General features: G+C 31.6%; 1 protein-coding gene across 1 annotated transcript; it reads left to right on the forward strand.

Moving 5' to 3' along the window:
- Positions 1-10,065: 10,065 nt before the first annotated feature.
- On the forward strand, positions 10,066-12,648 carry LDX57_002252 (uncharacterized protein; the record flags this gene model as incomplete). Its single annotated transcript, XM_046083896.1, has 2 exons — positions 10,066-11,422; positions 11,483-12,648. 2 exons carry the CDS (start codon positions 10,066-10,068, stop codon positions 12,646-12,648), a joined length of 2,523 nt encoding a protein of 840 aa, XP_045939859.1.
- Between the last annotated feature and the right edge of the window lie 190 nt (positions 12,649-12,838).

The following is a 12,838-nucleotide window of genomic DNA, read 5'->3' on the forward strand; positions in this document are numbered from 1 at the left end:
CGAAAAGACTTTTTCATTCATTCAAATTATTTCTGATTATCGCAATCTGGAATATTTTATGTCGATAAAGCTCTTAAACCGCCGTCAAGCCCGTTGATCTAAATTTTTGTCTCATTTTAACTTTAAAATTGTTTATCGACCTGAGAAATACAGAATAAAATCTGATAGCCTGATCAAAAGATCAGAAGATCTCCTCAAAGAGAGAGATGAGCGTTTACTACATCAAAGCCAAACTGTTCTAAAACGTGAAAATCTTGATTTGCCTAACCTGATTAAACAAACCAGCCCGCCCGAATCAATCAACTCGCCTGAATCAACCAACCAGCCTGAATCAACCAACCAGCCTAAATCAACTAGCCTGTCTAAATCAACAAACCCGCCTGAACCAGTTAACTCATCTGAGAACCTCGAAATCTCGCACGCAGGTGAGATTTTTGATCGATTAACCTCTATTACTAGAACCCGAACTCGAAGAACTGTTACTTTTGAAGATGAACAAAGTTTGCAACTACTTTCTGAAATACAATCCCGCCTATGTGAAGCCTATGAAAAAGATAAAGAGATTCAAAATGTCTTAAAGATTTTGACTACAAATAAAGATCATCATTCAAAAGTCACTCTGACTGCCTACAAACGAAAAGATAGTTTTCTATTCTATGAGAACTGTTTATGGATCTCTAACAATGATCAAATAAAAACAGATTTAATTCGCTTGGTCCATAACAAATCTGCGTCCGGATATCCAAGAAGAACTCAAATATACGAACTTTTGTCTCGAGATTACTACTGGCCCAACATGTATAAATACATGATTTAATGAACAATAAACTGTCACATCTGTTATCGCATAATCTTATCCCGTAAAGCGAAACAAGGTATTCTGAAGCCTTTACCTGTATTTAAACGTGTTTAGAAAGATATTTCTATGGATTTTATCACGCACCTGCCTGAAAACAAGAATTACGACGCAATTCTAGTTATTATAGATCGTCTGACTAAGATGAAACATCTAATTTCATGCAATTCAACTGTCAATGTCCCAGCTGTAGCCGCGATGTACATGCAGCATGTATGAAAATTACATGGATTACTTCAATCGATCCTGTCCGATAGAGATTCTCAATTTATTGTTTAATTCTGGAAACATCTGATCAAATATCTGGATATTATCAACAAATTATTAACTGTCTATCATCCTGAGACCGACAGACTGAGCGTGTGAATGTCATATTAGAATAATATTTGCGAACTTATGTGAATTATCTGCAAGAAGATTGGAGTACCTGGCTTTTCTTAACTGAATTTGTTCTAAATGCCACGCATTCTGAGTCTATCAAAACAACCCTCTTTTTTGCGAATTATGGATTCCACTCTCGTATAAGATTTGAATCAATATTTATCAAGAATCATTATAATCGCAATCAACCTACTGTTTGAGATATAGAACAATTTGTTATCCGAATGCAAATTATTACAGAATTTGTTTATGCAGAAATGTTATCAACTCAGATCCATTACATTGAACAAACTAATAAACGACGCCGTCCCGCTCGAAGATTCAAGAAAAATCAATTAATATAACTAGATGTTCGCCATATCAAAACTTTACAATCTAACAAAAAGCTGGATTGGAATACCTTAGGCCCATACCGTATTGAAAAAGTTATTAACTCGCATGTTTATCGCCTGAAACTCCCGTCCAACATGAAAATACATCCTATATTTAATATTAGTCTACTTATTTTTGTCTGCTCAAAACCTCTATCTAGTCAACATCATCCCCCGCCATCACACGTGGAAGTCAATGGACTGAAGAAATGGGAAGTCGAAAATATCTTTGATTCGTTTTAGGACTACCGCGGCCGCGACCGCCGCCTGATCTATGTTGTCAAATGGATCGGATATATGGATCTTATTGCTGAGTCTGCTGAATATCTTGAACACACAGAACAAATTGTTCAAAATTATCATTGCCGGTATCCTGATAAGTCTGGTTTCTTTCGGCCTCACGGAACTCGGCCATAAAAAGGAGGCGTACTGTCATGATGCAGATTTTGATACCTGAGACACCTTCTAACTATGGCCCGAAAGACCATATTATCCGTTCCGGGATCTGCATATCTTCCCGTTTATTTGAAGATCCTGTTCTAGCTCTTTGAGCTACGTCTTGTTTATTAGCCTGTATATAGCTTGACCCTGTAGCAATTCAGAGATACCGTGAGCTATTAGCCTACCTGCCTGCCTGGCATCAGCTCTACCACCCCCGCCAGCCCGCACCTTGACAAATATTATATGCGAAATTTACGAATGCAAAAAATTTATATTAATATTTTTTTTGAAAAGTTCAAATAATTACTTTGTTAATAATATATAAATAATTAAAATAATATTGATCAGAATCAAAGTATCTTGTAAATTTGTTTTGTTTAATTAGATTTATTTATTAAAATTCAGATTTTTTAAACATTTGTTCAAAATCAAATTTTAAAATTTGTATTGTGAATATATAAGTTTCTAATAATATCTGATTTTATAATAAATATTATTTATAAGATTTGAAATAAGTTATAAAGTTTTAACAATATCGATTATATCATTTGTTGTTTCAATCTTTTTTTAAAAAAAAAATTGAAGTTTGTTTTACAATATAAATATTGTTTTAATAATAAAAAGTCGTTAAAAATGTTATTTATTTTGTTATGATATTAAGAAAACTTTGTTTTTGTTACATGAAGTGTGTTTAATATCGTTTTTTTTCAAACTATCTTTTTATGTTTAAATTAATTAATAGATCTTTCAAAATGATCAAAAAATTTGTTATAAATATTAAAAATAAAATATATTGTAATATTCTTTATCTTTAAATATATATTCATAAATTGAAAAAAAGATTAAATAATATAAAAAAAATAATCGATCTAATATCATTGTTTTTGATTAAGTTTTAAATGCGAATGTTCATATTTAATATAAAACTTATTAAACATAAATTATAAATGTTTTGTATGTTAAAATATAAAAAAGATCAAATTTCAGTGTATTTTAACGTTTTAAATTGACATAAAGAATGTTGATGTAGTTTGAACTTTGCAAAATAATTTTAGACGTTAAAAACTTGCGTTGATAAAAATAATTAAATTTTGTATTTATATATAATTAAATAAATAAATAAACTTTTATTATATGAGAATTATAAATTGATTTTATTAAATATATTAATGATCTTTCGTTTTTGTTGTTTTGAGCGAATTAATTAATTTTATATTTTAAATCATTACGTTTCAGCTATGTCATTTTTCGAATTTGTTTTTATTTGTCTGAAAAATTGTTTAAAATTAAGTTGAATAACATGAACGAGACAAGAAATCTTGATAATTATAATATAATTGTCAATTTTAAAAGATTAAATAAAATCTTAAATATTTGATAATATAATATTATTGTTTGATGCATTATCAATAATAATTGCAAATATTTTATTTGTGATTTGATGTTTTTAAAATGATTTAAAAAAATGATGCTACAATTGATTCTTGAATATGTCTCATGTAACAGTTCAAAATCAAAAAATATTTTTTAATAATTTTAATTTTTGTTAAAAAAATAGTCAATAATTGTTATAAATATTTATTAAAAAAAATGTCCAGCAGTTTAAGGCTATTGATAATTTTTCATTTTTTGATAATTTTTGAAAAATATTATTTTAATGTTTGATAATGTCTTGAAATTAATGTCGAATTGTTTTTGAAAATGAGATTTATGAATATCTTGAAATATAAAAAATCATATAAATTAAATAATAAAAATCAAAATATTCAAAAATTTAAAATGATAGTCGAGAATCAATAATAAAATGAAATAAATTTGTTTTTCAGGTTTTTTGAATGAAATTAAAATTATTTAAAAAAGATATGATTAAATAAAAAAAAGATATTAATGAAATGATTTTTAGTAACATAAAAGAATATTATTTTTTGAAAAAATTGTTTAATATTAGATCTATTTTGACTATGATATCCAATCTCTTTTAAATGTTTGATTATTATTATAATGTCATTTTCATGTTATTATAAATAATTAAACACTTTCTTACATTATTTATACATAATTTTCGGCGCTTCATCGTTGACTTTAATTATTTAATCAAAATGCTTTCAAATGTCAAATTTCTCATGATAATTTTGACGGAACTTTAAACATTTTGTAGATTTTATTTTGGATTTTTACGTTCGTTATTTTGATAAATTGTCGTTATTATCATATGTTTTTGGTTTTTTTATTTTTACGGTCTTTTTAACTGGCTAGTTTTTTTATTTATTTTAAACATTTTTTTATTGTTTTGTGTTCGCGTTTAAGAAATCTTACATTTCCAATTAAAAAAAATAATGTCAAAAATTTTTTGATATATTTTTATGAACTTGTCGATAAAATCTTTTCATATGAAACTTTTCGTTAAAAATCTCTCGATTTCTGGCAATTATGTTGATAGTAGACAATATTATAAATAAAGGCTTCTGCCCATATCCAGCTACTACATCCCATGCAGCTTATTCTTTGCTAATACATACCTACGTTCAATGGTTTATGTTCCTTACACATTCATTCAAAGAAATGATCGTTTAAACATTTAAAAATGATTTTGATCAAATATTTTTTCTATATTAAATTTTATCATGAGAATTTCAAAATATTATTTTAATTTTATGTGATTCATTCAATAAATAAAATCAATATTATATCTTTTTATTTTGTGTTGTTTGTATATCAAATTTGGTTTGTATTTAAAATGAAATTTTTTATTAATTTTATCACAAATATCAATGTTTTTATCAAAAAATTATTAATTTAAATGAGCAAGTCCGTCATACATTTAAAACATGTTTTTTTCTTTTTATTTGTTGTAACAATAGTTAATTGTGAATTAATTTTTATTAATAATTATAAATGATTTATTAATTTCAAATTTATCATATTTAATTTGAATCTTATATTTAATAATGTTTTCATTTTGAATCTTTTAAATATAACGATTGTTTTGAACATTTTTTTGTGTAAATAAATATTACTTGTTTCATTAATATAGATTGAAGATTTGCAATGTTTGAAAATGTAATTTTAATAATGTTTTTATAATTATTAAAAGAATCTAAAAATTTATATATTTAAAAGAATGTTTTATGCAATTATAATGTTATATTAATGAATTTTTCAATTATAATATTTTTGATTTTTTGATTAAATATTTTTTTTATAATATTTTTTCATTAATTGAATTTTTAATATTTTAAATTGATTTCTTTGTCAATATTTTAAAAATTTTGTTTTCATTATTCATTTATCAACATTCATTTTTTTCATAATAATGTTGTTTTTATTTTCATTAAATGTTGTTGAAAAATCATATTTTTTATATTGAAAAATGTAAATGATAAATAATTTATTTTTTATAATTTTTTTGTTAACTCGTTGTTTAATTACAAACATGTTGATTTTGTGTTCATTATTTATATTTTTGTTGATGTTGTTAATAATCATATTTTTATAATTTGATAATTGAAAAATTATCAATTTAATGATTTTTTCATGTCATTTTAAAAATTTTTGGTTTTTTTAAATCATTTTTTATGATCGTTTTCGTGATAAAATCTTTATAATAAAGATTTTTTTTATTTTTTTTATATTAAACATGTTTTTAATTTATAATTTGAAATATCATCATAAAACCATATATTATTATAAATCACATTGTTGATATTTGTTTATTTTATTGTATTTGCATTTACAGTTAATAAATTGATATTATCAAATTATCAATAATTGTTTTGATTTATAATTATTTTCAATGATAAAATCATTGTTTTAAAAATTTCAATAAATTTTTTTATTTTATTATAAATTTTGTCAATATTCATTTTTTTAGTCATTTTGTATTTCATAAAATTAAAAAAATCAAATGTTTTATAATTTTATGTTAGATTGTCGATTATTAAAATATTATAAATGATATTTAATAATTTGTTATTTTGTTTTTTATTTTGAACAATTATTAACATTGTTTTTGTGAATTCTTCAAATATGTATATGTCAAATTTTTTAAATGGATTTTTGATGATTTTTTTGTTCAATTTCTTTTATAAATAAAAATAAAAATCTTACAAAAAATCATTTGTTTTATGTTCAAAGATTCAATGTTTTTTTTTATTTGAATCATGATCGTTACATATTTTTGAATATATCGTTTAATTTAATTGTTTCATTTTTTAATTGTTTGATATATATTTTAAAATATTCATATAAATGTATATGTTGTTTCATATTTTTTTAAAACTCATTTTAATTTTTGTTTTTATAATTATTCAATAATTTTATTTATTTTTTAATTCAAATTTTTATATATTTATAAATTTGTTCAATGATTTTTGTAGAAGAATCAGGTGCTTCGAGCAATCCGCCAAACCCTCGCTAAAGGCAAGTTCCGAAAACCTTTATATGAAGCGGAAGGTTCCATGAAAATAAGCGGTATTTGCCATGAAATCGGCCATGAAGACCACGTGATATTGAAGATATAAAGGGCCTTTCTATCCCCTAGTTAGCATTCAAGCAAGCTTCAATAATTCATTCATTTTTCTTCCACTTCGGTAGCCTACCCCTGGCACCCCAAATTCCTACAATTTTTCCGATGTTTGTGATCTTGTGATTTATATATATTTGTTTAAATTGTTTGAGAAATTAAATAACATTTTTATTACTAAAAATGAATGCATTTGATATATTAAGTATAAATATGAATATTAAAATAATTAATTTTTTATTTGTTATAATGTTATCAATATATTTAATAATTTCTATAAATTCTTTTTTATTTTTTGATAATTATTACATTTTTTATACAAATATAGCAATAATTCTGACGATATAATTTGATCAATAATTTATAATTAAAAATGTGATATTTTATTGTATTATTTTTTAAATTAACAAATGTTGTTAAAAATTATATGTTCAATTTGTGTAAATGATTGATTATTTATATAATTTTGTATTGTTTTTTTTGATCAAATATATTACATTTTTGAATTCGATCTTTCTATATCTTTTTTATTGCATTCATTTTAATGAAATTGTTCATTTTCATAATTTTAATAAAAAAATGAAAGCTTTTCTGTGTTAATTATTAATGTAAAAAAAATCGAATTAAACATTGTATTATAATAATAGAAAAAATACAATACAAAATGAAGATTATATCAATATAATATCATTATATAAAAGATTTGTCAAGGATCTTACGGTCAACATAGTGAATAAAAAGAAAGAAAAAGAAGTGTATAATTCATTTACGATAGGTGCGGAACTAGCTGAACTAAATACATGAAATATTCGGAAAAGGAACGACTCGGAACAATGTGGCTCCATGACCAGGCATGCACCAGAATCATTTTACAATATTTATATTCAAAAAATTTTAACAAGTAATTAACTTTTTATTTATAATTAATTAGTTTTAAAATTTTCAATTACTAATCGAACTTCAAAAAGAATTTAAATAAATAATTAAAAAAAATTTATTTTATAATTATATAATAAAAAACTATATTATTACATTTAATAAGAGATTATTTACTAAATTTTATATAATATTTTGTTTTTAATTTTTACAATATGTTATTTAAATTACAAAAATTTTATAATTAATATTCAAATAAACTAAAATTATTATAACAATTAGACAACTGACTTATTACAATAATTAATAATAAATTTTTAAATAAATATAATAATAATAATTTATTAGTTTAATAAATTATAAAATTATAAAACTAATTTTTTTTAAAAAAGAGATATTATTACAATTTATTTATATTATAAGTAATTATCTATTTAAAAGGGTTTTAAAGAAGTTTTTAATTAAATAAAAAATTACTTTAGTATGCATAGACTTGGCCAAAATCCCCATTCCCCATTCCCCGAACCCGCACCGCACCGCAGCGGGGCGGGTTCGGGGCGAGGGTTCAGAACCCGCAGCGGGTTGCGGGGATATTTTTTGGACTTGTGAGTATCCGCGGGTAATCGTTTGCTGCGGGCCAGCGGATTACTCGCAGCGATTAAATCTGCAAAATTCGCAATTTAGTTTTTCGCTTAAATAAATTAGTAAAAAATATATAAAAATAATATATATATTCTTTATATATTTATATATATTTTAAATTTAATTTAAATTTAATAATTATTTATTTAAGCAAAAAATTGCATTTTAAACTTTCATCAAACCATGATTAGAAAGTAGTATTGCAAATATATATAAAATTATCCGCATTTAATAAATTTGATTGCAAAAAAATGAAAATTTCAATTTTTTGTTTAAATAAATTATTAAAAAATATGGAAAAATAATATATATATATACATAAATACATAGAGAATATATATATATATAATTTCTATATATTTTTTATTAATTTATTTAAGCGAAAAGTCGAAAATTTCATTTTTTGAAATACCAAAACATTAAAATAAAGTTTAATATTCTGTCTCAAATCGCCCCGAAACCGCCTTGAAACTAGTCTATTTCGGCCTAGGGCTAGGACTTAACTCTAAGCTAGAACAAAATAGACTAGCGTGTGGGTTTTTTGGCAAAATCCGCACCGAACCCGCACCGAACCCTCTGCGGTGCGGGTTTCAATTTTTATACCCGAAATCCGCTGCGGGCGGGCCCTAAATAGGCAATCCCCGCCCGAACCCGCACCGAACCCAACTCTAGTCTAGGCTCCTTTGTAGACTATCACATATAACTTGTAATTGAAAAAAAATTTTATAAAGAAAAAAAGAACCATTTAATAAAAAAATTTTTAAATCTTTATATATTAACAAGATCTAATCGTCATGATCTGGCACATAATCTGACTGACTGCCTGTCTAGAAGAGCCTCAGAGAAAGTCCCGATCAAGCAAGAGATTGTTCTGGTAACTCTAGAAGAAGGCCTCAACGTTCTTTGTAAACAATTTTAAGCAAAAACTAAAAGATTTCTGTATCCAGTTGGGTCTCATTAGCATATAAGGATCCTAGAATCCCTTGTTAGATAGTCTCTTTCCTCTTTATAGAAAAATTGCTTGACTACAAGTCATAAACAAACTTGTCTTTTACTAGGCTCCTTTGTAGACTGTCACACTAATTAGATATAAAAATCTTTTATTTTTTATTTAGAATTATTTTCAAAAATACTAAAAAAAAATTTAAGCATACTAAAACATTCTTTGTTTAATTGAAAACTTTTCTAAGGCTTTTCTAGATAGGCAATCAGTCATGTCATGTGCTGGGTCGTGACATTTAATTAGATCCTATTAATATATAAAAGCTTTAAAATCTTTTATCAAATAATTTCTTTTCTTTTTATAAGAAAATTGCTTGATTACAAGTCATAAACAAACTTATCTTTTACTAAGCTCCTTTGTAGACCGTCACATCTATGGAGGGGTGGGAGGTTTCTGTCTGCCTACTTCTCTCTCTGTTTTTTCTTGTGTACATACATTCATTCATTCATCCGTCTGTCTCTCCCTCTGTCAGTCTCTTTTCTTCGCTTCCTGTCCATATTCATTTCCATTTCCATTTTATTAGATCTGTCCATACAGATATCAAACATTCCTTCTGTGAAGCTTGCTTCGCTTTAAGGTTTCTTTGGAAGTTCTTCTGTGCGCTGTTTGCTTCTGGTTCTGTATGTCAGTCGACCATCCTGGGAAGATTCACTTTGCCTTGCTTTCGTTCCATCCGTCTTCAACTCTCTTGTGAGTGAGCTTTGCTTCTAATCTTCATAAAGGCATCGGCTCGGTTTGAGAGTCCGATTCAGTCTTCAGTGTCGAGTCTCGAGTTCGAGATCAGTTTCTTCCCTCCTGATTATCCGCGTCAAGTCAGTTTTCGTGGTAAGTCGACTGAACTCTCTTAACTGGGCCGTCGTTTCGACGAGTTATCCGGTTTCAGAATAACCACTGTCTTTCTTTCTTTCGTTCTTTCTTTCTGACTAGTCACAACAGATTCAAATCGTCCAGATCATCAGCCCTCCAACAGAGCATGGGCAGAGGCAGAAGAGATACCTTCTGCACCGCCGAACTACCCCGCTCCGTTGACTCATTTGACTCATACTTCAATATCTCGCGCGTGTCTTACTTCCCAGGCGAAATGGCGCACTTGCGAAGGGCCTGCTCTCCTGACTCGCTGGTCATGACGCCCCTGCCTCAGCCCCTGCCTCCGCAGTATGATGGCACTGCTGAGCGGCGCAAGGCGAAGAAGAACAAGAAGTCGAATAAGAAGAAAAATAATAAGAAGACTACCGGGACAGCCTCGTCGCAGCAGACCGGTGGCGTCGATGATGAGAAGGTCGACGGGCTTCGGGTTGAATCTCTTTCTTCAAACGATGTTGCTGATAAGGGGGACGTTTTGGAAGATAATGATGCCGTGGCATCTCCGTTTATCGTTCATGGTGAAACGCCTGTCGATCGCGTGGTTATTGATTTGAGTCAGGGTCTGGGATCGGGTTCGCAGTTGGGTTATGGATCTGAATCGATCGGGGATGTCGAGAAAGAGATCGGTGCCTCATCTGAAAGTACCACGATCCGTGAAATGAGCGTTCGTCGTGATGAGGAGAGGGTGAAGAATGAACCATCGTCTGTCGCAAACAATGGTTCCGATCCGTTTGTATGCCACACACATAGACGTGTGGCGTGTAAGTTTGACCCCCGATGCTGTGTGCATAGAGATCCAAAGAATTGTTCGTGTCCCCCTCGTTGGTCGTGCTGTTGCCTGCATCATCTGGGAGATTGCTGTCATTGCGTGTCTATCCCTGATCTCACCACCTATGACGATGACGACGTGAACAACAACCAGGACAAGCCTTCAAGCGACCAAGGCCAAGACCCGAGCACGGAGGACAAAGGCTCAGGAGCAAACAACGGGAAAGAGTCGAGCAATCTCAATCCCCATACTCAAGTTGACAACCATGGCTCAAAAGGTGTTTCGAATAACAGCAAAGACGAAACATTGGAAAAGCCTGATTCTGGTTTTGAGGAGTTGAGTCAAGTGACTGAGGGCGACACGGAGAAAGTCTCAAGTGATGATGATCAAAAGCCCAAGAAAGGCAGCAAGTGTGACAAGATAAGTGATGAAATGGGTGAAAAGATAATCGACGACGAGAATATGGATGATCTCGATGTTGAAGAAAAGCCTGGGGACAAGGCTAAAGAAATGCCCGAGATCATGGCTGTGGACGCGGCCAAGCATGAGCCCAGCCACGAGAGCGAAGGCCAGGCCGAGGATAAGCCCGAGGCCAAGACAGTGGAGAGCATCGAGCACAAGAATAGAGACAAGGCTGAGAAGAAATGTGGTGATGAAGAAGGCGAGGAAAGGGACAAGACTGATGATAGGAAGGAAGGTGAGTTACGTTTCCCTGTGAGCTCGGAGTTCTTCGTGATGGCTAATAGGATTGAGATAGCCTCTGCAGAAAAACCGATGCCTCTGGCCAGCAGGCCTGCCCGGCCAACCGACCTTATGGGGCCCCTTGCTTCTCATCTGTTCGCCAAATTGTTGCGCAATGAATACTGCGACTCCATTATTGTGCTCCGGTCAGTGACGGATAACTTCCTGCCAATGGAATTTGCCGTACACAAGGTCGTGGCCACTCAAAGTCCGCTGGCTGCTGCCTGCTTTCATTCCAGTAACCGAATCTTTGCCGTCGTGCGAGAGAATTTTGCGATGATCAAAGCATTTGAATTGGCGTTGTGGAATCTCTATGGCCATCCTCTCGTGACGCGCCACCAACTCAGGGCTTCAACGCTTTCAGCATACGGTTATACCCAAGACGCCAGGGGCCAGTTAAACTTCCACGTCAACGGAGCCATGGCCGATTTCGCCATATGCTATGCCACTTCGGGCGTCTTCTTTCAGCTGCACAATGTTGCCGAAGCGGGCTTCACCATGATAGCGGAGCTTGTCGATTGGGATACGGTCGAGCTTATTCTCTGCATCGGCCTTGAGATCCTCAAATTTACCGTCAATCTGGAAGCGGGCGCCGGACCTGGCCACGAGCAAGTACACAACCAGAACATCGCTCGCGAGCTGCAGGAGATGTGGGCGCCGATGGTGATCAATGCAGTGTTGGAGTTTGTTTGTAAGTATGTGAAGGAGACTGAGGGGTTTTCGTTGGTCGCCGGAGCACAGAGCACAGGGATGCCAGATCGAATCCCCGAGTCTCTGAGAACCTTTCCCAGCGCCGTGACGGCCAGGCCCAAGTTGTCCGACGTCAAGTTTGGATCATTCTCAACAGTCCACGAACAGAAGCCAGCCAAGGAAGCTGTCATCTCGTCCGCTATTTTGATCAACCTGCCGTATGAACAACTTGGTTTGACCTTCACAATTATGACAGCACGAAACGTGCTGTCGGTGGAGCTAGCCCAGGCGGTGATCAGCGCAAGGGAGGCACGACGGCTGCAGGCTCTCCTTCTGCTCTCCCAGCAGGGCGGTCCCGGACGCTCTGCTGGAAATGGAGAGCTGGGGTACCGGGAATACCTCGCAGGCACCGCGCCAGGGCCACAGACGTTGACCACAGAGGTCGAGCTGTGTCGGGAGTGGGTCGGGTTGGGCGCTGTCTCCGAGCCCTGAGATCTCGGAGACGGCAGTCTACCCCGCCCACCCCCTGGGTTGCGCGAGAGTAGGGGCCTCTGGAAAGAGAGATGAGGGTAGAGGGGAAGGGGGCAAGGGGGGAACGAAACACAAGCGGAGGAGGCGGGACACTGAGAGAAAGGAAGAGAGAGAGAGAGAGAGAGAGGAAGTGAGTTGGAGAAGCTCAAGA

This window comes from Aspergillus melleus (genome assembly GCF_016097325.1).
Source record: "Aspergillus melleus strain CBS 546.65 chromosome Unknown contig1, whole genome shotgun sequence".
In the NCBI taxonomy this organism is placed as follows: Eukaryota; Fungi; Ascomycota; class Eurotiomycetes; order Eurotiales; family Aspergillaceae; genus Aspergillus; species Aspergillus melleus.